At 37.5% G+C, this 24,731-nt stretch overlaps 1 protein-coding gene across 2 annotated transcripts in view; it reads left to right on the top strand.

The window, feature by feature from the left end:
* PLCB1 (phospholipase C beta 1) overlaps positions 1–24,731 on the top strand; it is a 609,995-nt gene that overhangs the window by 389,510 nt on the left and 195,754 nt on the right. For both annotated transcript variants that reach the window (XM_084887439.1, XM_084887438.1), the window contains exon 4: positions 19,816–19,953. In XM_084887439.1, coding sequence (XP_084743565.1) covers positions 19,816–19,953 — 138 coding nt within the window. The remainder of the gene's footprint in view (positions 1–19,815; positions 19,954–24,731) is intronic.

Genomic DNA, 24,731 nt, shown 5'->3' with positions numbered 1-24,731 from the left:
ATTTATTTATTTATTTATTTATTTAATCACATGAAACAGAAGGTTGATTCTTGGCAATCCCAGAAGAGGGGTTCTTCTAATAGACCTTAAACTGCCTTAATTTAAAGCTGGCATGGAAAATGGAAACTGGTATTTAAAGAGGTGTGGAGATATTAATTAAAATGGGCTTCCTGAAATGCCAGGGATATCATCACTGAAAATTGAGTGGAACGGTGAATGTCAACGGTGAATTAACATGAACAGGCTTATCTCTTTTTGCCCAAATGTATTTTAGCCACAAAATGTGTAATACACCGCAATTAACCAGAGGTTATAGATTCTAGCTGACACCCTATCAGAGTCTTCAGAATTCTAATGGACTGTATTCAGGTCAGAGAATATTACCGAAAAGCTTCCTTTGCAGAAAGGGCAAGCAGAGTGAGCTTTTGAAAAAAGGGTTTGGAGTTGTGCTAATTGTCTCTTCTTGATCCATTGTTCTTAACATTTACAAAGCCTGTGTGCTGCAAGTTAGACTACTTTAATTGCAGTCCTGTCGAATATGTCAGCCTTTCTTGAAAACAGAGTTTAATTTCTGTGGGTTATAAAAGTTAGAGGAACTATAACTGCAGTTAAAAGCTGACATCTTCCTTGAGAACTTTTCCTGTGCTCCCCAAGCAATAGAATTTTCTGAACGCTTGCCTGATGGAGAGCTGAGGTCCAAAGGCATTTGAAGCTCTTATGTCAGGGAGTATCCAGCATTTTTTTGTTTGTTTTTGTTGTTGTTTATGTGTTTGTTTGTTTGTTTGTTTTTGTCCTCAGCATATCTTGCTTTCAAAAAGCCCCAGAAATATGAAACTCCCTGTTCAAATACGACACTGTATAGTAGGACCATTTGCATTATATTAAGGATTCTAAAACTTAAAACTATAGAGAATGAAAGATGATCTATTGTCTGTGGAAAACAGGATAAATACACCAGCAAAAATAAATTTGATTTTCACCTAAGGGTTAACCTCTAAATGTACTTGTTATGTAAAGAAATGAAGTACTCCGGATGTTTCGTTTGTTTGTTTTGCTCATTGACTTTTTTTTAAGCGTGCACTGTATGCATTTATTTATATAACATCATAGAAAGTTCAAACTAATGTATAGTGATTTAAAAAAAAAAAAAGCAGATTGGTAATTTCCTGGTGGATAAGAAGATAGGGAAGTACTAAAGGGCAGAAAGAAACCTTGGGGTGGTAGATATTTAAGCTATTGTGATTGTGGTAATGCTTTTCTGTTTATATATTAGTATATATGACAAAACTTACCAAAATTGTGCCCCTCAATCACCTGTTATTTATTGTAAGTCAAATATACTGCAATCAAAATTAAGGTTAAAAATAAATGTCAGTTATTTAAAAAATCAGTGTTAAGCAATGCAATACCCATACTGTGCTCAGACTCCTGACTCTTTGAAGCTGAGATTCTTGTCATTATAATAGTTCAGGCCTAGAAATTGGTGGTTCTTCTGTGGAGTTTGGCCTCTTCTCTCATAGCTAAATCTTTACAAGCCATCAAGATGATAGGAAGGAGAGGGCCACAGTGTTGAGCTTTTGTATTTCTTTCTTCAAGACAGAACTTACAGACCCTTTTGTCTTTCATGCTCATTGACTTTAAATCAACATGAATCGAGTCCCCTTCTTTTGTATACAACCCACTAAATCTATGGCTAAGCTCAATGTTTAAGGTTTTGAAACAGGCTTCAATCCAAAACCGAGTTAACATTTGCCCTTTCCCTGAAGTGAGTCTAGGAGATGTAGTTCAAACAAATTTCAGGGTAATCCCCATTGATGGGTTTTAGCATCACCAGCTGCCTCCAAATGAGCCATTTTCTTTCTTTACAAAGAGCAGGGGACTTAAACACAGAGTCAAAGCTTATCATTCAGCTGTTTCTGAGTTTATTGACCACTAGTTCCCAAAGTGTGGTCCTCAGACCAGCAACAATCAGCATCCCTTAGGAACTTGTTAGAAATGCACATTCCCGGGTTCCACCCTGATGAATCAACACCTCTGGGGTGGGGCCCAGCAATGAGTTCCCCCTCCCCCGCTGTACCATCTACCACCATCCCCAAAAGGCCTATTGCTTCTATGTCCAAATTACAGCTAGGACATACACCTCTATCTCCACTTATTGCACACTTGTCCAAGCACCATAATATATTCTGAAATAACCTCCCAATTGGCCTCCCTGCCTTGAAATTTGCATATGACACACAAAGTAATTTATAAAAATATAAATCAAATCATGATATCTCCTACATTAAAACTAATGGCTTTTCTCTGTGTTCAAATAGAAATCCGAACTTCATCCAATAAGAGCCTGGTGACTTGGCCCTGCATTGGCCTCCCCATCACAGTATCACAGATCACTGTCCCTATCATTTTCTGTACTTCAGCTTCCCTGGTCTTGATGTTCTTTGAACAGCCAATGAATTCCCACCTCAGGGCCTAGGACCTTCTTCTTCAAACTTTTGTATGACTCCTCCTTCTGTTTAACTGGGTTAAGTTATATGGGTCCCTCTCTCACGACACCTACACCCAAGCCCTTTGATCTTTTACCTTCTCTCACAACTTTCTGAAATTTTCTTGTTCAGTATTATGTATTGCTCATCTACAATGTAAGCATTATATGTGTTATTCACATGTGCCTAGCACATGTTAGTCTTTATTAAATATGTATTGAAGAAATGAATTGGTGAATGAAAGAATGGATGAGTGGATGCAGTCAGGGTAACAAAAAGAAAGGATGGATGTGAGAGATTAAGGAATGGGAATTTTTAAGAGTTAGATATAAAGTGTCTAGAATATATGCACATCAAGCTGTACCCTTAAAATGTATGCATTCTATGCTCTTTAACACATGTATGTATCCCTTAATAAAATAAGTCCATAAATAATTGTTCGAAAAAATAACTTGATAGAGCACACAAAGCTTAAAAAATAATACACCTAATTCAGAAGCTTCCATTTTCATATAAGCTAGGACCAAATATCATATGCAAATTAAAAATCTCCTTGAAAATGAGCTTTGGAATTCTCTGAAGATTTGGGGCTCTAGCACATGGTTGATAAATAAAATTGCTCTCTTTACTCAAGGAATTAAGTGGACCTTAAAATGAGCTGGTAATCCTCTTTTGCTTAAAAGAAAAGGGTATGCCCACAAGGGAAATTTATTTCAGCTCAAAAAACACTTTATCATGCTCACCTAAATTATATAGCTTTTCATTACCATGGACATTTGTTAAATATCCGAATAAGAAAATATTTCCTGATGTTTAGAAAATGATACTGAGATTTACAGGGTGGTTTCTTACATAATAAACTTTCATTAAAAGTTTCATAAATGCATTTTATAAAAAAACAAATTTGAGTCAATTGGCACAGTGATATGCACAATGTAGAAACTCAAACTTTTTCTTAATAAAGAAATGAATGAATCAGGATAAAAAAATAAAAATATTAGAGGTAATTATTTAGGGTTCCAGAAAAAGCTTTATTTTATTTACAGATTCTAATATTTGAAAGGATGTCATGTTTACTCTATCATAATTCAAAGCTTGCAATAATTATTAATTAACTAGGAGCCCAGTGCATGAATTTGTGCACCTTGAAAGGAACTGTGGTAGGCACAGGGGCAGGTCTTGGCCCATCCTTCACACCCCTGCCTGCCTACTGTGGCCCCCAGGCCTCTGTCTGCCAGCAGCCCCACTCCCAGCACTGCCCCTGCTCCCACATACTGAAGTCACAGAGCAATTGGGGCCGGCACCAGCAACGGGTGCAAGTGGGGCTGGAGCCAGCAGCAGATGCAAGGAATTTTCAGTAACCACTAGAGGCTCATCCCTATAACAGTGACCTGCGCCCCGTCTTGGTCTGGTGCCCCCACTTACCTTCTCCACCATTTGCTGCAGCCAATGCTTGCCATGTTATGCACACGCTCCCTGGTGGTGAGCACACATCATTGTGAACATTTGTTCAGTTGTTCGGTTCCAGTTGTTCTGCCGCCATTCGATATATTTGCATATTAGCCTTTTATTATATAGGATTGTATAATGATGATGGGCTGTATAATTCAGTATTATTAGCTCCTAAAATGTTTTAAGACATCTAAATATAGATGCCCTAAGATTTCAAATGTACCCTAAAAAACTGGCCCCAGAATTCCTGGGATTCTTGAGTAGAGAAGTTAAATATCTTGTTTTATTCCTTGCCAAAGTAAGGAAAATGTTATTGATTGGAAAGTATTACTTTCCTCCAACTTGTTCCCCACTCATTTTCACTCATTCACACAGCAAGCGGATCAATAGAGCCAACCCAGTGTTGGTTACTGGGGATTAGGTTACTGATTTTATATTTATGCTATAACTATACATTTCCCAAAGAAGCTAGACCTGGTTCCAACATTCATATTTGAAGCTTAGAGCATCAAAATGAAATTAAATTTTGGAAAGTCCCCACATTTGGAAGAAGTGGGTATGGTGAGGTTCAGTCAAAGAAAGTTAAGAATGAAGTCATTGAGGGATGGGATCATGGGGTTGGGGAGTTGGGGGTGGGGGTGGGGGGAATAGGCGAACATCTATAATACTTTCAACAATAAAGATAACATTTAAAAAATAAATTAATAATTTATAATAAGCACAATTTTTTCAAGGATTCATTACATTGTTCCAGGGTAATGAATCCTTGAAAAATTGTGCTTATTATAAATGCTGACTCCAACTCATCTCCTAGTCAGCCTCTATGGCTTTAAGTATCTTTCCTTTCAGTTCAACACCTATCATTAGGCCAAGAAAACTTAATCACTCATCAAGAGTAAAAATATTGTGAAATCTTCTCCCAAAACGCTGAACTCTATGATTCACCCATGTCTTCTGTCTGAGGCATAGAACAACTTATTTCACACATGGAGACGCCGCCCTGGTACTTTAGGGGTTACATGAATGAATGTCCATATTCACACACAATAAATTAACCCTTCCAAACTATACAGTTCAGTGATTTTTAGTATATTCAGGGTTTTACAACTATGACCACTGGGTAATTTCAGAATATTTCCATCACTCTTAAAAAGAAATACTGTACTCATTAACAGTCACTTCCCTTTCTATACCCCTCCTACCCCTTGTCCAGACCCTGGTAACTAGTCATCTACTTTCTGTCACTGTAAATTTGACTATCCTATATATTTCATGTAAAGGGACTCATACAACAAATTCCTTAATGAATGCCTTTTTTTTAACTTAGTGTAACATTTTCAAGATTCATTCATTTGTAGCATGTAACAGTGCTTTATTGTTTTTAACTGCTGTATAATACTCTGCTGTAGAACTTTCATAAATTTGGCTGATTTGAATGATGCTGCTGTGAACTTCTAGATGAACTCTCCTCGTGTTTCTGCTAGTATTTTGAGAAGAATTACTTTGCACTATTCAGGCATTTTCAAACTCTTAAGAGGTATAGTCACCTCATATTTACTCTGTTGAAAGGCCAACCAACTTTATAGCCACCACCCCCCCCCACTTATTAATTTTCTTAAACACAATTAGGTGTTTTTCTTCTGTGCTCATTGCACAGGTTTTGTTTGGACATGGTTTCATTTCTCTTGGGTATATACCTAGGAGTGGGATAGCTGGGTCTTTGGTAAATGTATGTTTCACATCTTAAGAAAGTGTGAAACTGTTTTCAAAAGTGGCTACACCATTTTACACCCCACAAGCAGTGTATCTTTTAAACTCTTTATCAGATTGAATTTACAAAGATTTTTCTCTTATTCTGTCAGTTGTCTTTTTACTTTCTTGATAGTATTTTTTGAAGCGCAAAGTTTTTAGTTTTGATGAAGTCCAATTTATCTATTTTTGTTGTTGTTGCTTTGCTCTTGATGGGTAATAAGCCCTTGCCTAACTCAAGGTCACAAAGGTTTACACTTGTTTTTTTACTAAGATTTTTGTAGCTTTAGCTTTTACATCCAGGACTCTGATTTATTTTGAGTTAATACAGTGTGAGGTTTGGATTCAAATTCATTATGCTAATGATAAGAAGCTTCATTTGAAGTACATTTATTTTAAGAAATTTGCCAATTTAAAGAAAAAAAAACTAAATGCTAAACTATAAGCATCTATGAAATATGACATTTTTTCCTCAGGCTTTCTAGAAAAATCAATCTATGTTCCATATTACTGAGGACATTTACACTTACATTTTTATGATTGTTTATTTTAATTTTAAATTATCGACATTAAGGATGGAATGTAGGAGTAGTATAAAGGTTGGCACCCATATACTAGTACTTATATGAGCCAAGCACTATGTGAATGTAAAAATTTATTTTAAAATAAATGCTCTGATATTTTCAAAATTAAGGAAACATGTATGCAAGGTGTTTCCTTTGGGCACCATTTTCCTGAATTCTTAGTTATGAAATACAGGGAAGTACTTAGTTTTGATTAGGTTAACCTTAGAGTAAAATTTCCTTTATATAAGGTTAAAATTAAAAATACATCAGTATATTTTTTTTTAATTTAAAATGTTTAATGTTGACACTATCCTCGATGGCTCCTTCCTCCCCCCTTTACCCACATCCACCCACCCTCACATCCCCCTTCTTTGGCCTTCACCACACTCCTGTACTTGTCTATGGGGAATGCATATATGTTCTTTAGCTAATCCTTTCCCCTTCTTTACCCAAATATCTTTTAACGGAGGAATCACCAAGAAAATTATGAACTGGAGTCAATTCATTCACATGAAGTTGTGAATTCACCTAGCTGTTAGCCTGCCCTGATGATCTTAGAAGCCTCCATTAAGACTTTATTTTAGTAGTAAGAAAATTATGAGTTCCTTGATCCCTGAAAATATGACTTCCATATGTTTTTCACTTCTAGAACCTGTAGAAACAACTTCTTCATGAGGGCTGGAATTACCAGGAGGGCCAATAACAGGGACTAAAACATTTTTATTGGCCAAATACAGTTTATGGAGTTTTATTGGCTCAGTGTGTAGGAAATATTTAATGACTCTTTGATCAACACTCCTAGTGTTTCTGCTAGTATTTTGAAAACACTTACTGGGCACTATTAATGGGTTTTCAAGCTCTTAAGAGGTATACTCACCTCACATTTACTCTGCTGAAAGATCAATCAGCTTTGTAGCTCCCCGTTTTCACTTCTTTAAACACAATTAGGTGGCTTTCTTCTGTGCTTCAAAAGCACTTTCCCCATTACACTCAAAGGATCTAAGTATTTTTCTTCTCTCTCTCAGAAAATTAGAATCTCAATAACGTAGTCTCTCCTTCATTTATAAACATAATTCTAACACAGATACTGGTAATGGAAATAAAAGAATACAATGTGTTGAATGGAGGAAAATGAAAAGAACACCTGAAAATATTTATTTCTCTAAAAGAAAAAAAAGGAGACATTTAAAGGCTCTTCAAACTGTACCAAATACTGTCTAACACTCTTCTGATCTTGTAATTTCCTCTGTGCATTCATTTTAGAGCCATGTGCCACACACATAACCTAGACAGCAATCATGTAAAATGACACCAATGACCCTTTAGTTAGAGTATTTTTAATTCAGATGTTAGGGCATGACTATTGCAGAGCCATTTCAAGGTCTTCTCGGAGTGATAAGTTCAATAATGAACCTGTGGATACTGACTTCGTAGACATTAGCTGTGTCCATTAAGCATACCTTTGATTACTGTAATAACCTTACAAGGGGAAATTCAGAACACAGCTAGTAGCTGTGCCAGAGTGTAACCTCAATCAGTATTGTAAGTTTCTCTTATGAAATCTAGTATTTGTATATCCTCATCTATAGACTGAAAAGTAACTATTAGCACATGTTCTCATTTAAACAAAGACTTGATTTTTAGTAATTTTTAAAATGATTACTTGCTTGTATTTTTCTCCATATTAAAATAATGTACATGGTCTTTGTAAATATTTGCAAAGCATAATAAAGGACGAAGAGGAAATAGACTCTTATAACCTGAATATTCCTATAATGTCAAGATAAGGAAGGCCATCCACAAATGACACTTGATCAGAAAAAAAATAATTTCAATGATTGATAGATTTGAATTTAATTATGTTAATTTTAATAGAGAAAAATCTATCATGATTAATATTAAGACAAATGACATATTTGTGAAAAAATATTACAACATATTTCCAGACAAAGGGTCAATAAGTACAGTTTTGCTATAAATCAATAAGACAAAGAGAAATATCATACTAGAATAGGGGGATAACAACCTGAACAAACAATTCACACTATAAAGGACATGTGAATGCCAGTAAATAAGAAGAGGTACTTACCATAAATAGTAATTTTTAAAACACAAATAAAAACAATTTTCAGTAGACTGTTAAAGATGTAAAAAAGTACCAATATGTAATCATTGTTAGCTCATATGTTATCTGTGGGGCTGTAAACTAGTAAAGACTTTTGGCAGAGCATCCAGCAGTATGTGTCACAACTTAGACACGAACACCGTTAAACCCTGCAGTTCCAAACTTGGGAATTTATCCCGAGTATATCACCAGTCAAGTACCTGAAAGTAAATAATATATACAAAAAGATGTTCACTGAAGCATTGTTTATAATGGTAAATGAAGAGAGCTGTGAAACAAACTATGGTGCATTTATATACTAGAATACTGAAGAGTCAATGAAAAGAATAATTATATGCTTGTGTTTATACACATTTCATCTATATATTGATAAGTGGGCAAGTAACAAAGGAATATGTGTAGTTTCATCCAAGTTGTAAAAGATTATTTGTGTGTTGTGTGTGTTTATGTAGAGAAATGTTCATAAAGCAAATATTTTAATTAATTATTTAGAGAACTCAAGAAATTGAATAATTTGAGTTAGTCATTGACAGTAGGATGATTTGAGTTATTTTGACATGAAACTGGGTGGTAGACATTACAATTCATTCTAAAACATTCCATGCATTAAATGTTGTCTTCTTAGGGTTATGGAAAACCTTCTGATTTGCCAGATTCCAAAGTATTTATGAAATCCTCTATGGAAAATTTTGGTAGTGGAGAGAAAAGATGATTGAGTAAATTGGGAAGGAGAGAAAAAGGTAAAGAGAATGTAAACATGATAGTTTAAATGCACCATAGTTTGTTTCACAGCTCTCTTCATTTACCATTATAAACAATGCTTCAGTGAACATCTTTTTGTATATATTATTTACTTTCAGGTACTTGACTGGTGATATACTCGGGATAAATTCCCAAGTTTGGAACTGCAGGGTTTAACGGTGTTCGTGTCTAAGTTGTTATTTGAGAACAAAGGTAAAAACTATTGTCTAATTAATTAGGGCAGGCCAGCAATTAAAATGCAAAGAAATGACTAATAATTTCCTGGGAATACTTTCTATTTCCTATACAATTTTTCTAAAATTAAGAGCACTTCAGACTCCTTGAGTTCCTTTTCCATACCTGTTTGGAATTATACTAATAATTTCAATGATAGTGTTATGGCATGATGATATAATTAACCTACCTAATCTTACTGAATAGGTGTAACACTCAAGATTAATTTTTTTTTATTATTGAAAGTTGAGGTCTTAAAGATGACAAATATGATTTCAGGTATAATGTTGCATTATTTTGATGGATGGATAGTAAAAAATTTTAGAAGGTATTTTCTTACTTTCAAGGAGAAGCACACACACAGAAAGGCATATTTAAGACAGCTTACCTAGATGCACTAGTTATTTCTTATAAAATGAACATCAGACCTCCTCCACACTTTGAGTTATACAGAGCTTTATATCCCTGTGTTTTTGAAGGGATAGCACATTATTAATCTTTATGCATTATGGAATAGAGTTAACTTGTTTATTTAGAGCAGTGTTTCTCAAAGTGTGGTAGGTGTACCCCCAGGGGTATGGGAAGAGTTTGATGGGGGTACACATTGCACTGGAGTTTGGTGGGGATATGCACTGCACCATGCTTAGCTGCTCCTGATTCTACGTTCTCATGAGTACGAGGGGTACTCAGCTTTACGAAAATTATAGAAGGGGTACATATGTCAAAAGTTTGGGAAACACTGATCTAGAGTAATGGAATATAAAGAAATGTAACTAAAATAGGAAGGTAAATAGGAAAATTAAATAATAATTACTCTTGAAATATTTCAAGAGTCTTTAGCAAACACAAAGTCACACCTCTATTCAGACATTTACAGACAAATTATTCATTTACTTCAGACTCCTGAAGTTGTCTGTAGAAAATTGAGAGGAAAATTTCTCTCTATTTTAAACTCCTACAACACTTTATAATATTAATAAGAAAAAGATGAATAGCTAAGAATTTTTTCACTGTATTTTTCATGTCATATTTAAAATAAGTTTTAATTATGACAGTCATCACAAAAACATACTAATTCTTTCTGTACATGTCACATGGCACAGTTTGTGGATTTTAAATTTTATTTTAAGTATTTTTATTGATTTCAGAAAGGAAGGGAGATGAAGAGAGACATAGAAACATCAAAGATGGAGAGAATCATTGATTGGCTGCCTCCTGCATACCCCCTACTGGGGATTGAGCCTGCAACCTGGGCATGTGCCCTTGACCATTATGGAGCCCCAGACTCTGCAGTCCACAGGCTGATGCTCCATCCACTGAGCCAAACCAGCTAGGGCAGTTTGTGGATTTAATGGTGATCACCACACAAATGCTCTAAGGGGAGCAGACATCATCCTCATTGAGTGGAAACTAAATTGTGGCTCAGAGAAAACAAGCTGCCTAATTATCAAAACTAGTTAAATGCAGAAGCAAGAAACATAAAATTTCTAGAAATGGTTTGTCCTTAAATTATGTTTCCCATGACAGAGTGAATTAACGAAAATGTAAAATTAAAATGCATGCATTTATATTGATGTGAGGGCGATCTGGCTGCGACATCTGTCACCCCATTGATCGCCAGGGTTGATTCGGTTGATCTGGCTGGCTAAGCGGGTGTCCCCCTCCTCCCTCACCGATCCATGTGCGTCCCTCCCGAAGCTGCGCGCTCGGTCGAAGAGGACGACTTTCCCCCAAGAGGAGAGGACCGGTCTTCGGTCAAGGGAATACGAGTAGCTGCGCTCCCCTGCTAGAACCTCCAAACAAGCTCTCAAGGTTCATAAAATGCATGCATTTATAATATAGTCAGTCATATATATAAATTTAAATATGGAAAATAATAAATATTACAGAAATAAACAGTGTTATTCATATCATAGTTGTAAACCTACTTTTGCCATTCCCTATAGAAATATGTCTTGCTTGCCAAGTAAAAAAGAAGGTATATATATATATATATATATATATATATATATATATATATATATATATATATATTTGTTTTGGTGCCTATAAGAGATTACATTATTCAGTCTTTTGTTTTCAAGCTATTGATTTTATTTTTCAAGTACTCACTGCTTGTTAAGTGTTGCCCTGAGGACTTAACATATTATTAATCATTTATTCCTGTAACAACATTTTAAAGAGGTTAGGATAGTACTATTAACTTCATCAAACAGATGAAAAAACTAGAAGGGTTAAGCAAACTTCATGAAGTCACATTGCTTTTAGCTGGCAGAGCCAAACTCAAAAGTCAGATGGGCCTGGTCTGTGAGACTCAGTGATTGAGCATCTACCTATGAACCAGGAGGTCAAGATTCAATTCCAGGTCAGGGCACATACCTGGGTTATGGGCTCAATCCCTTCTAGGTGGTGTGCAGGAGATAGCTGATCAATGATTCTCATCATTGATATTTCTATACCTCTCTCCCTTCTCTTCTTCTCTGAAGTAAAATGAAAGAAAAAAAGAAAGAAAGAAAGAAAGAAAGAAAGAAAGAAAGAAAGAAAGAAAGAAAGAAAGAAAGAAAGAAAGAAAGAAAGAAAGAGGGAGGGAGGGAGGGAGGGGGAGGAGGAGGAGGGAGGGAGGGAGGGAGGGAGGGAGGGAGGGAGGGAGGGAGGGAGGGAGGGAGGGAGGGAGGAAAGAAGGAAGGGAGGAAGGAAGGAAGGAAGGAAGGAAGGAAGGAAGGAAGGAAGGAAGGAAGGAAGGAAGGAAGGAAGGAAGGGAAGTCAGACAGAAGGATACAATTTCTACTGCCTGTCTCCCAGAGCCAAAACCCTTAGTGTAGATGCATGGATTTTCCAGAAACTGCAAAGGGGGCATTGTTTGTGTTTCTCATTATTAAAGAGTTGTTGGGCCTCTTTTGGGGGGCAGGGGTTATGGGGCTGGGTGGGGGAAAAAATGAAGGGTTAAGAACTACAAATTGGTAGTTACAGAATAGTCATAGGGATGTGAACTCCAGCATAGGGAATAGAGTCAATAATATTACAATAACTATTTGTGGTACCATGTGGGTACTAGAATTATTGGAGGGATCATTTTGTAAATTACATAAGTGTCTAATCACTATGCTGTACACCTGAAACTAATATGAAACAATACTGAATATCAAGTGTAGGTGAAATTTTTTAAAAAGAAAAAACAACAACAACTCACACATATACTGGTTTTCACTTATGTTCTAAGGTACCAGAATCCCCTTTGGTGTCATCTGAATGTATCAAAGTTCCACGTACAGAGGCAGGCACCACAGCAAAATAGGATAAAAAACAACAACACTCACCCATAAAGGACTCACTGTCCAGAGAAAACTTAGTCAATGTAACAAATTGGCCTCATTATTCTTCTAAATCTTGGCCACAGCAGTACTGAAATTTACCTGGAAGCACTGCCCCCCACCCCTGAAAGTTAAAGGGGCACAGAATACATTTCCCTCTCTCTGTGGGATTTCTAACAGGAAGGGACCTATGAGTTCTAATTGCCTTTTGTGTGCCCACCAGCAGCCTCTGGACTCTCATGCATGGGAGGGAGGGTAATGGCTGACCTTGTGAATGTTGTTGGTTTTCAGGTGGTTACATGTCAAAGAAAGTGGAGGTGAGGGGTTGGAGGGCCGGGTAGTGTTTGATACATGAGTGACAAGCTATATTTGAGAACTTTTAAGTTTAACAAATACTAGTTGAGGAGGAGGAAGCTAACTAGTTTTCCAGTGACTTGTTTATGAACTGTTATACTTCATGCACTTTTCCTTTCAGTAAGAATGATTGCACAAATGATGGTTAAACTTGGTGGTTTACTTCCCATTTTCTAGGAAGGCAAGTGAATGGTGCCGTTAGGCTGTATTTCCTTCCTATCTTAATTTCACTTTTGGGTTATTTTATATTTTAATGAAGTGCCTATAATATGGAGATGACTTAGATAGATGCTGATTTATTTCAGTGTATGCCGCCAGCTGAACCATTCGCACTGTTTTTATAGAAACTCAGTCAAATTGGATATGCTGTGTAACACAATTGGGATATGGAGAGGGCTTAGACTTGACAGTCAGATGTATTTGGGGCCAGTTGTCCCTTTTTCCCTCCTTTGGTAAAACTGGCTAATTATCTCCTGAAACCTCAGAGTTCTCATTTGCAAATTGGAAAAAAAAAACAAAAAAAAACACAAACCCATAGCTACTTCTCAGTGTTACTATGCAAATTAAATGGAGAAAAATAAGGAACAGCTAGGATGGTACTTGACATGTGTTTACGGATTAGACCTTATTAGAGTTATAGTTACTATTTTGATAAAGAACTGAACCATTCAGAATCTAAATTTCTTCAAACGTGGATCCCATAAAATGTATGAAGGTTAATCAACACCAGGGAAATGTCACGCCCTCAGCTCTGTAGCAGACATTTTCAGTGCCTCTGCCCCCTACCTGTCCCCCAGAGGCTGCCTGTGTGCAGTTCCCATGTCCTGAGAATACGATCTGTTCTTGGATATGCAAGGGCATTGGCGTCCCAGGAGACTCTTCACCAATGACAGATTGGAGTAGACAGATCGATAGTCTAGCTTCCAGGCTCCGTGGGGACAGTCTGAGGTGTGTTCTTTATACTGTCCTGGAGTGGCCCTGATTGGATTGAGCCTAAGTTACCCAAGGTGTCAAACCGCTTACTAACACACTGCTTATCGGCCTTCTTTCTTCCTTGTCTCACTTTCCCGCTCCCTCATTGTACATCCTGTGATCGCCTCTAAAATAACCTTCTAGTCCCCAGATCTTAGCCTCTGGAGCCTCAAAACAAGCACTCTATATGCCAAGTACATGCAGTCCAGAAATCTTGCTCAAATAATGCAACTTCTTGAAATGGACGGCATTTGTCCAGTTTGAAAATATCTTTCCCTGGCACATCTCTGCATCCTGGGACTAACCTAGTTGTTTCCAGAGGTCTGAGCTCTAATTCCAATCCGTTTTTTCTGTGTTTTTGTTGCTATTGTTGTTTTCTGAGTATCACCCGCTGGAATTCCTCTATCACCCTTTCCTGTCTATTCCCTTCATTTCTAACTTTCGAAACTACATTAAACCACACCCTGACCTCATTCCTGGAGAGGAGGAAAACCTCAAGTAGTTAAATTTTTAATTCACCACTAGAATGTTATTTAGAGATGCTCTTTGAATTTTATTTATCCTTTTTCTGTGGCCAATCCCAGCCATAACAAAATTATTAGTTTGCCTTTACATTTGTTATAGATGCTCTCCCTTTTTAGCTCAATCAATTCATGTATGCTAATTTTAGATTGAATTCTTAATTTTTCTTCTCCACCAGTTTCTTTACTTGTACACTGAGGCTCACTGTGGACTGGAGACTGAATATACAAATTCATTACCACTTAATCTGAAACAAAGATGGCAGATCGTGTAATACCACTGTGAGATAGGAAGGAAAGTACTCTACCAGCTCTTATTTTCCTAGTATTTTCCCATAGTTGCATGTCTTTGCATAGTCAGATTATTCTTCATTCACTCCCTCCATCAAAAGAAATAGCTGAAGAACATTCAGGCCTCCCACCACATCTGTCATTTACAGAAAAAATAAAATAAAAGCATAAACAGCATCCTCCAAATATTTTCCTTTGTGTCGGTAGAAGAATGTTCACGGCACCATATTTCAGTGTCATAGTTGGTGCAAATGAATAGTTTCATCTTTTAAAATCTTGCTGGCTGTGTGATTGCCTGAGCTAGTGGTATTGTAATATACTGGAGGAGAAAATGGTATTCCTCGACACAATCATAAAAAAGGGAAACTTTTAAAGTTAGAGGTGTAAAGCTAAGGGTTGATTCCAAGGAAATTTGCTAATCTGTTTTTTATTTGTTATTTTTTGAGAAGCAGTTGTTAAATTCAGGGTCTTGATGGAGAATCTTCCTGGACATAAGTTTTTATCTTTCCTTTGCAATAAAATTTGAATAAAACTATAAAGAAAAGTCTGCTCAGCTTTCAAAGAGGCAGCTTTATCCCTGCAAAGCTGGAGCATATGAATGTCACTTAACAAGGAATCATCGCTTTCATTTCTGACTGTTGTAGTGCTATGGGAAGACTTTCATACACCTGATCCTTTATGCATGATGGAAGTTACATCCATATAACTAACTTGGATTGAGAAGATTGCATTAAGTGCTGGGAATAAAATTAACCCAGCATACAAGTTGTTCAATAGGCCTAAAACCAGTAAAGATCTATTTCATGGGTATGAAAGATAAATAAGGCATATTTTCTGCAACAACAAAAACTGAAATGTAGTTTTAAAAAGTTCTTTTATTTTTGGATATCTGATATATTAAGGAGCCCTCACTGGTTTTTCTCAGTGGTTTGAGCATTGGCCCTCCAAAGGGTCGTGGGTTTGATTCAAGGTCAAGGGTGTATACTTCAATTGCAGGCAAGATCCCTGGCACCAGTCTGGGGTGCATGGGGGAGGCAACCAATCAATGTGTCCCTCACATCAATGTTTCTCTGTCTCTCCCTTCTACTTGCTCTAAAAAGGACTTGTATGCATGCATATAAGCCTAACCAATGAACACAGACAGCAGGGGGTGAGGGCAAGAGTGGTGGGTGGGGGATTGTGGGAGGCTAAGGTCACATATGTAATATCTTAACCAATAAAGAAAAATAAATAAAGAAAGAAAAATCAATGGAAAAAATCCTCAGGTGAGAATTAACAATAACAACTAAAGTCATTAAGAAATGAAGGTTGAAGCTGGCCTTTAATTCTTAAAAATTATCCTTTAGCCTGTGTTCATTCCGTCCATGAATCCATACTATTTTGAATGCCATATCATAATTACAGCTGCACAGGCTGTAGTGGAGTCCTTGTTTCCTTGTGTAGCAGAGTCTGCTCTCTTCAGTGGCCTATTAACTCCACCTGGGAATCCTTAACTTGAGCACCTTGACTTTCTTGCAACGGACATGAAGTAAATCACAAGTCCTGGTGCTTGAAAGAAAGTGAGCTTATTTAGTCAGAGTCTCTATTTTGTAACTCTTATGGGAGTAGAGATTATCTAGGACTTAACTTTTAAACGTGCCATTAAACTAGAATTGCCAGGATTCCTCACTTTTAAATGGTCTGGTAAATTCCGGCGGTGGGGACATATCTAGGATAGTCTGCAGGGAAAGCAAGTTTTGCTTGACAGCTTAGTGAAAATTGCAATTTCAAGTTCTTCTCACCTCCTTTGCTTTTTTGAGCTATATTCTTTAGTGCTTTCCCACAAAGAAGTTGAACAGAGTCATACAAATCACTTATTTTCTTTATTAAAATATCCGTGAATTTATATCAATTGCAGGATCTGAGAAATGTATCTCAGCTGAGTAGTAACCTGTGTAAGTAAATCCTTCTCTGAAAACTGATCAGGAGGTCCCATCGAAAAGAAATGCTCAGATATAATATCCCTTAAAAAACAAACAAACAAACAGGTTTTTGGAGGAGGTGGTTTTCATCCAAATTGTCTGTAGATTTTTGTTGTTACTTTTTAAATTTTGTTTGTTTGATTTTTAAGTGCACTCACTCATACCCCCATCTGAGAATGATGTACCCTCAAAACAACTATTTCTTTGGAATCTCTTTCCATTAAATTTCTTCCTCCCTATGATCCTTCCAAAACTTCGTGCCTTTGCTGTTTATCCTCCTAATAATCCCCTTCTGCCTCGTCTCTGAGGATCCCCCTGCTGAAAGCAATTGAGTGCAATTCTGTTAATTGAAAGGACAAGTATCTTTTCCAGTAGACCCGCTTATGTATCAATATGCTCAATAATGAGGAATAAGGTTTGAAGCCATCATGTCAGCTTGGGTTGCTGTGTTCAGAATGAGAAAACTGGGAAGTACAGGTAAAAAGAAAAGTGAAATCATTTCTAAAGGGAAAGAATTCTAATATTACCAAATCAGGTGTTATTAAAAAATAAATAGATGCACAAAATGTGTAGTTTTCAAGAAAAATAAAATGATGGGTGGTAGAAGAGAAAAACAATATAGTTTAAAGGTTATTATGATCCATCACCAAAGAAGTACATTAGTAAGGAACTTTTTATGGTATACTTTAAAAGATTTTTCTGTTTACTTCCAGAACTACATAATTTAAAAAAAAATTGTTCAAATCTAACTGTTTCTTCATTTCATACTCAATAATCTTTTATCATTTGTTGTACAAATATTAACCATCTCAATACAGAGAGACTTACATGTTGAATTCTCAGATAACTATTTTCCAGATCCAATCATCATAAGCATTTGGTAGCTTGCTTAATTTTAACAATTCCAGGCATTGCTTTTAAACACTTCATTAATTTTTTTTCATTACATAAAGCCAATAGTTTTTTAAAAACACATATAAACAACCATTAGTGAAAAATGTTTTTAGAGATGACATAAAGTGTTGTCACCTTTCTTATAAATTCCTGGTACCTAACAATATTGTTCAGGACAGAAGAATTCCAGAAGCCCTTTTCCAGAATTATTTTATATTCTGGTCACCTTCTCTGGGTTTCTGTACTTGCCTTGAGTTCCTATAGCTCAAGGACAACTCAGGTGAACTCCCTGACACCCACACCTAGTCCCTGCAGTTCTGAAAGGTGTCACTCTTAATAGGTGGGTAAGAGTGTTTTGAATGGACATGAAAATTAGGTGGTAAAGTTGGATAGACTTGACAGAAAATGCTTGGGAAAGGAAAAATCTAGGGAGTGAGTCATGTGGCTCTCCAAAGTTTAAAGTCCATTCATTCACCAAAATGTTCCCATTAAATGTTATAGAAGTGAGGATACTGATGGATTATTTAAAGGTTGTGATTTATAATTTATAATTACAAGTTTTAGATGGTTTCTGAGAATTCTTTTTCTTTCATGTATACAAAATTTTTTAAATAGTATATATATAGTTTACTGGTTAACTGTATTTTCTCTTCTAACCTACTTCAATGGTGTTAAAATACTGTGATACAATCAGTCATTTCACAGAGCAACTAATGTCATTCCTTTTTATTTTTTTAATCCTCACCTGAGGATATTTTTTCCATTGATTTCTACATAGAGTGGAAGAAAGGGAGGAATAGGAGCGATAGAGAGATACATTAACGTGAGAGAGACACATTAATTGGTTGCCTCCCACATGCCTTACTGGGGCTGGGAACCTGCAACCTAGGTACATGTCCTTGACTGGGAATCAAACCCTCATCCCTGTGGTCCTAAGGCCAATGCTATGCCCACTAAGTCAGAATGGCCAGAGCTTGTGTGTGTGTGTGTGTATGTGATTCTTTAATTAGCCTTCAAAACATCCCTTCTTGAGCATTCTTTTCTAATCTTTCATTAATGTTAGAATGCTAAAAATGTCCCCTCATTGCTATTATTGTTTATTTATATAAGTTTTTCACTGTATTTTTCTCCTTTTCTAGGTCATGCAAATTGATGGGTTGTTTTATTTTGTTTTTGTTTTGTTGTTTTTTTGTGTGTTTTTTTTGTGCTAGCATTTGATCTTTCTAGGTGGCCTGATGTACTTGATAAAGTTTTCAACTGGTTAGTCAAGTGGAAGTTTCAGCTATAATTGGACACAGCTGTGAAATGGGATTTTTCTCTCTTTGTAACTTACCTGAAAATGTTCCTCTTCAGACAGCCAAGTCAAGAAGAAAGCTTTATTAACTAAAGAGAGAAGGGCACCAAATAGCACAGCTGGATAGATTTTCTTTGTTTCTTTCTCTCTTTTTTTTAAGTTCGCTTTTTCTTTGTGCAGACGCTGCACAAAGAAAGGCAGATCAGAAAAACCACCCTAAGTAATCCAGTCCTGTTGGCCTAGCATTTGACTAAATAAATGAGAATTCAAGTTAATTCTTTCCTCAGAAGCTGGTTGCCAATTTGCCAAGTGATTGATTTGATGCTAATTTTCTTCCTGGACCTCTCATTTCCTTCAAGGCCTGTCCTAGGAAAGGAAAATAAATTCAGCAAAGCTCACTGAATCAGGTCTTACTTTGAATTCAGAAGGTTTGGAAAATTCCTTCTCCCAGCAGGACTATATCTTCAAGGAATTCTTATTTAGGATGTTTCAGAGAATGTCACTTGCTCTAAAAGACTGCAAATTTCTTGCATCCAAAAGCCAGTATGCTCTGTTTCTATGAGTTGGGCTTTTTAAGCATCCACATATTAAGTGCAATCATACAGCGTCTGTTTTTCATTTAGTATAATGCCAAAAGGGCCATAGCCCTTGAGCCAGAAATTCTTTCTCCACATCCTTTGGACATGTTAGTTCTCCTCTCGGGGCCCTACTGGGAGTGCAGGGACTTTGACTCATACCATTTTTATAATATGAACAAAAGTCAACTTTGCTTTGAAGGCATTCTAGTTCAAAATTTTTGGACACTATGCTACCATGTTGGAGCCTCCAGTTATACACTAACTATTTTCAACATTTATTATCCAGGACCCCAAGTTACGGGAACTTTTGGATGTGGGGAACATCGGACGTCTGGAACATCGTATGATAACAGTGGTGTATGGGCCTGACTTAGTGAACATCTCCTATTTGAACCTCGTGGCTTTCCAAGAAGAAGTGGCCAAGGTATGATGCATAGAAACTTTGAAGCTGTCACCTTGATCAGAACTTTATAATATTGTACCAATGCCTATGAAAGACTTTTGAGTTTCTGTCATATTTAAGGTGTTCAAATTCCACCTAAAAATAATTCAACTGCCCAGTAGAAGTATAATCAAACACTTTAAAGTAGTGGCATCTACTTAGGATTATGGATATTTTTCACTAAGAATAAGGCATTTGATTCAATGCATTTGCAAAAGAAAATAGAGGTAAAACTACATTCCATTAATTAAGCTGCAGAGTATGCTTTGCCTTTCCTGGCTGTGGTAGTCTATAGGGTATTTTCCCCCACTAAAATTGCTCAGCCAGAAGATTAAAATATTCAAACTCATTTTATTCTGAAAACGTATTCCCCATCCTTTTAATTCTCAGTATTGTCACATAACATCACACCTTTAATCCCCAGGGACAACATACATGTTGTGTAGTGCCAGCAAAACAAGGAGACAGATTCTCTCATTATGTAGAACTCCCAATAGACACCTGATCTTTTCTGAAAGTCAAATTTCTCCAGAAGAATTGCTTAGAAAGAGAGTCTGGCTCATTAATGCATTCAACACACATTTATTATATGCCTGCCCTGTACCAGACACAATTCCAGAGTTAGGGATACACCATTCTAGAATACCAAAAGCCAGCACTCTGGAGGAAATACACAGATAAGCACACAGAAGTAAATTTATCATAGGTCAGATGGTGATCCGTGTGAGAGAATAGCACAGGAATGGAAGGAAAGAAGTGGGGAGGAAATTACTTCTTCATGGGATGCTCTGAGAAGGCAAAAAGCTGGAAGAAATTGCTTAATTACAACAATTTCATAGATATACGAGAAATCTTAGGTCAATTAAATTTTTTTAATCAGAATCAGGACTTAAAAATATTATTCCTAAAGATATTATTTCAGGTTTGAATGCTTTCTTTCTTACATAAATCACTTGAAATTGAAGTTTTATTTATTCTTTAAGGTAGGGGTGTCGAACTCAATCAGAGAAGGGGCCAAAATCTAAAATCCAGCCTAAATCACGGGCCGAATGGTTTACTGAACAGTCATAAACTGACAATGTCATAAACTGACAGTGGAGTGCAGTGATGACAGCGCAGTGCGGGCCACATTGCAAGGCCTGGCGGGCTGGATTTGGCCCGCGGGCCTTGTGTTTGACATATGTGCTTTAAGGCAAATAACTCCTTTAAAATATGGAGGGGGAAAAGATGTGTCTTTTAATTTTTCTCTTTGTAGCAGGACTAAAAACACATTATATCTTGCAATTAAACAACAGTCCTACCTCTGGTTACACAGCATGATTTTCCAGCGCCTCTGACCCCTCAGGATCAACTTTCCCTGCTCCCTTGGGGCACCTCTTCAATAGACCTGGGAAAAAAGTAGTTTTTCACATCTTCCCTCTGAGTCAGAAAGAAGAAGAGAGTGATCACCTGGGTTAAATACTGCCATAGATCGTGTAAGATGAAGACCAGAAACTAACCACTGGTTTTAATGCTATAGAGGTCACTGGTGACTTTGATTAGAGCAACCTCACCGGAGTGCTGGGGTCAGAAGCCTATTGGAATAGGCTCTGGGGAATGTTGGCAGAGACAACATAGGAAGCCAAAAATGATTTCTCTTTTGAGAATTTTTTATAAAAGGGAAATAGAGCAATGAAAAGACTGCTGGAAAGGTGAAGTGAGTGAGGTTAAGAAAGAAGCAACAATGATAGACATGTATGCTGGTTGGAATGATCTTATAGAAGGAAAACTGTGCTGACGTAAGAGAGCATGAGAATTGCTGGAACATGCCCTTGAGTAGGTGAGGGCGGTAAAATCTGGTTCAGGGCTCAATAAACTACATCCCAGGGGCCAGGTCTGGTCCTCTACTTGTTTTTATAAAGTTTATTGGAACACCACACTTATCTATACTAATAAAAAGGTAATATGCTAATTAGACCAGGAGACCCGACATCTTCCTATCTTCTGACTTTCTTCTGGCCGAAGAAGAGGTGGTTAGGGGTGATCAGGTCAGCAGCAGATGGCATTGGGGGCCATGAGGCCAGCAGGGGAGCAGTTAGGCAGCAATCAAGCTGGTAGGCAGGCAAGTGGTTAGGAGCAAGCAGTCCCAGATTTTGAGAGGGATGTCCACAGGGATGGGGCCTAAACCAACAGTCAGACATCCCCCGAGCGGTCTCGGATTGGAGAGTGCTGGCCAGGCTGAGGGACCCCGCCCCTCCCCAGTGCACAAATTTTGTGCATTGGGCCTCTAGTTTATTTACATATTGTCCTTGGCTACTTTCACTAGACATAGTTGAGAAGTTATTACATAGACCATATGACACACAAAGCCTAAAACATTAACTATATGGTCCTTAATAAAACTACGACCCTATCATAAATCACAAACAGATGGGCTGAGCTCAGATAGGAGCAAGGGCATTTCATCTAGAAGAGGAGAAAAAGTAGAGTACATCAGTAGAGATGCCCATCAGTGGTATATGTGGTGGATGGAGTTGTACAGTTTTCTGATTGCCTCTATTTTCTCAGCAACAAAGGAGACAGAGTCAGTAAGTAGCTAAGAGTGAGGACTGAATTTTCAATCTTTTTTCAGCACCAGCTGGTGAATTTCTTTAAAGATCTATCTGACTGGTATGATTAACATGGATTACAAAAGACAGAGCCTTTATACCCACCCAAAAAATAATGCCATTTTGAACAAGTTAACAGATTTAACGGATCAATACAAATGTGTTCATTTGTCAAGGACTCTGAAGATAAATTAATTATTTTCTTCCTACCCAATTCTAACCTCTCATTCCAATATTCGTTTTTCTTTGATGTTGGGGACTACATAGAAAGAGACTTCTACTTGTGTATACTACTCCCTGCAGTCATGCAGTCTAAACAGCATTGTGTAGGTTGGAAAACAGATTGCTTTGAGCCAGGGCAGAGCTTAACAGGATTGTCATCTGCCAGAGTTTACCTTCAGGTCTCAAGGAGCCCGAGTAACTGATGGGAAACTACCTCATCAAGACTTCTCAGCAAGGAATGAAATTTGTCTTATAATTAGCAAAATGCAATACCAATATCAAAGGCAGCAAAAGTGAAGTCTTCCTTGTTTAGTTTTGAAAAGCTAAAATGATTTCATCATGTCTTCCCCTGGATTTTGGTCCATGGCTGGGTCCCTGGAAGTTCATCCCCTCAACCAGCCTCCCTCAGGCCCTGTCCTCAATCCTTGTTCAATGCATTATATTACTGAGCTGGCCTATCACTTTTAGAGACAGGATTTGCCATTGAAGCTCTGCTATTCGGTCCTAAATACTTCAACACTCTGACTAGCTCCCTGGGTGTAAACATTGCTAAACCACTTGCACAGTCTGGCAAATTTCAACCCAGATGCTGCTCAGGTGTGTTAACATGCAGCAGATGGAGACAGCGAGGATCCAGTAGGGTAAGATTGAGATGCCTAATGGCAGAGGCCTGCAGGGGAAATTTTGCGTTCACTTCTCTGCCAACGGATTGAGAGATGTCATTGCTTTCAATCCTTAATTCTACACACACTAAATTCTCTTAAGCATTTATAAATTGGAAAAGAGAAATAAACAACTTCATTTGTCTAAGTTTGCCATGCTACTAGCAGGAACTCAGCTGGATTTTTAAACATTTTGATTGAAATATAATATACACAGAAAAGTGCACAGATCCATCAAGTTGATATGGGCTAAAACAGCACCCAGGTCAAAAACAGAGTATCACCAGCACACCAGGAGTCTATCCTACTATCACATGCCTATCTTGACCTCCACATTTATAGGTTAGTTTTACCTGTTTTTAAGGTTTCTGTAAATGGGAACCTACAATATGTTTTCTGATGTCTATTACTCAACATTATATACTAGAGACCCAGTGGATAAAATTCATGTCTCTCAGCCCAGCTGCATCAATTCCAATCTGGGACATTCCCCTCCTCCCCCCCAGTGGGATCAGGTCTAAATTGGCAGTTAGACATCCCTTTCACAATCCAGGACTGCTGGCTCTCAACCACTCGTTGGCATGCCTGCCTGATTGCCCCTAACCACTTTTGCCTGCCAACCTGATCACCTCTTAACCACTCCCCTGCCAGCTTGATTGATGCCTAACTGCTCCCCTGCTGGACTGGTCACCCCTAACTGCCCTCCCATGAAGGCCTAGTCACCCCTAACTGTCCTCCCCTGCAGGCCTGACCACCCACAACTGCCCTCCCCTGCTGGCCATCTTGTGTCCACATGGGGACGGCCATCTTTGACCATATCGGGCAGTCAACTTGTGTGTTGGTCAATTTGCATATTACCTCTTTATTATATAGGATATGACATTCTATATTTTGCATTTTGGTGTAGTTTGTTTATTCTCTTTGCTAAATAGTATACAGTAGTCCCCCCTTATCAACGGTTTTGTTTTCCATAGTTTCAGTTACCTGAAGTTAACCACATTTCAAGGTACCAAATGGAAAATTCCATAAATAAGCACTAATAAATTGTAAGTTACACATCATTTTGAGCAGCATGATGAAATCCCATGCCATCCAGCTCATGTCCAGTGTGGCTGGAAGGGAGTGATGAGTCAGAGAGGTTGGAGAAGTGATGCGTCACCAAATTGTGATAGATGGCCACTATAAAAATGTGGCTTTACTCCCACTGACGTGGGTAACTATTGCATCATTTTGGGCAAGGGATTGATTTGGTGTGATATTGTAGTAGGATTGCCCAGGCTGCAACTTT

This window comes from Pipistrellus hanaki, assembly GCF_964339955.1.
Source record: "Pipistrellus hanaki genome assembly, chromosome: 6".
NCBI lineage: Eukaryota > Metazoa > Chordata > Mammalia > Chiroptera > Vespertilionidae > Pipistrellus > Pipistrellus hanaki.
Note: the sequence above shows the minus strand (reverse complement) of the source record. Positions and strands in the feature narration are given on the sequence as shown.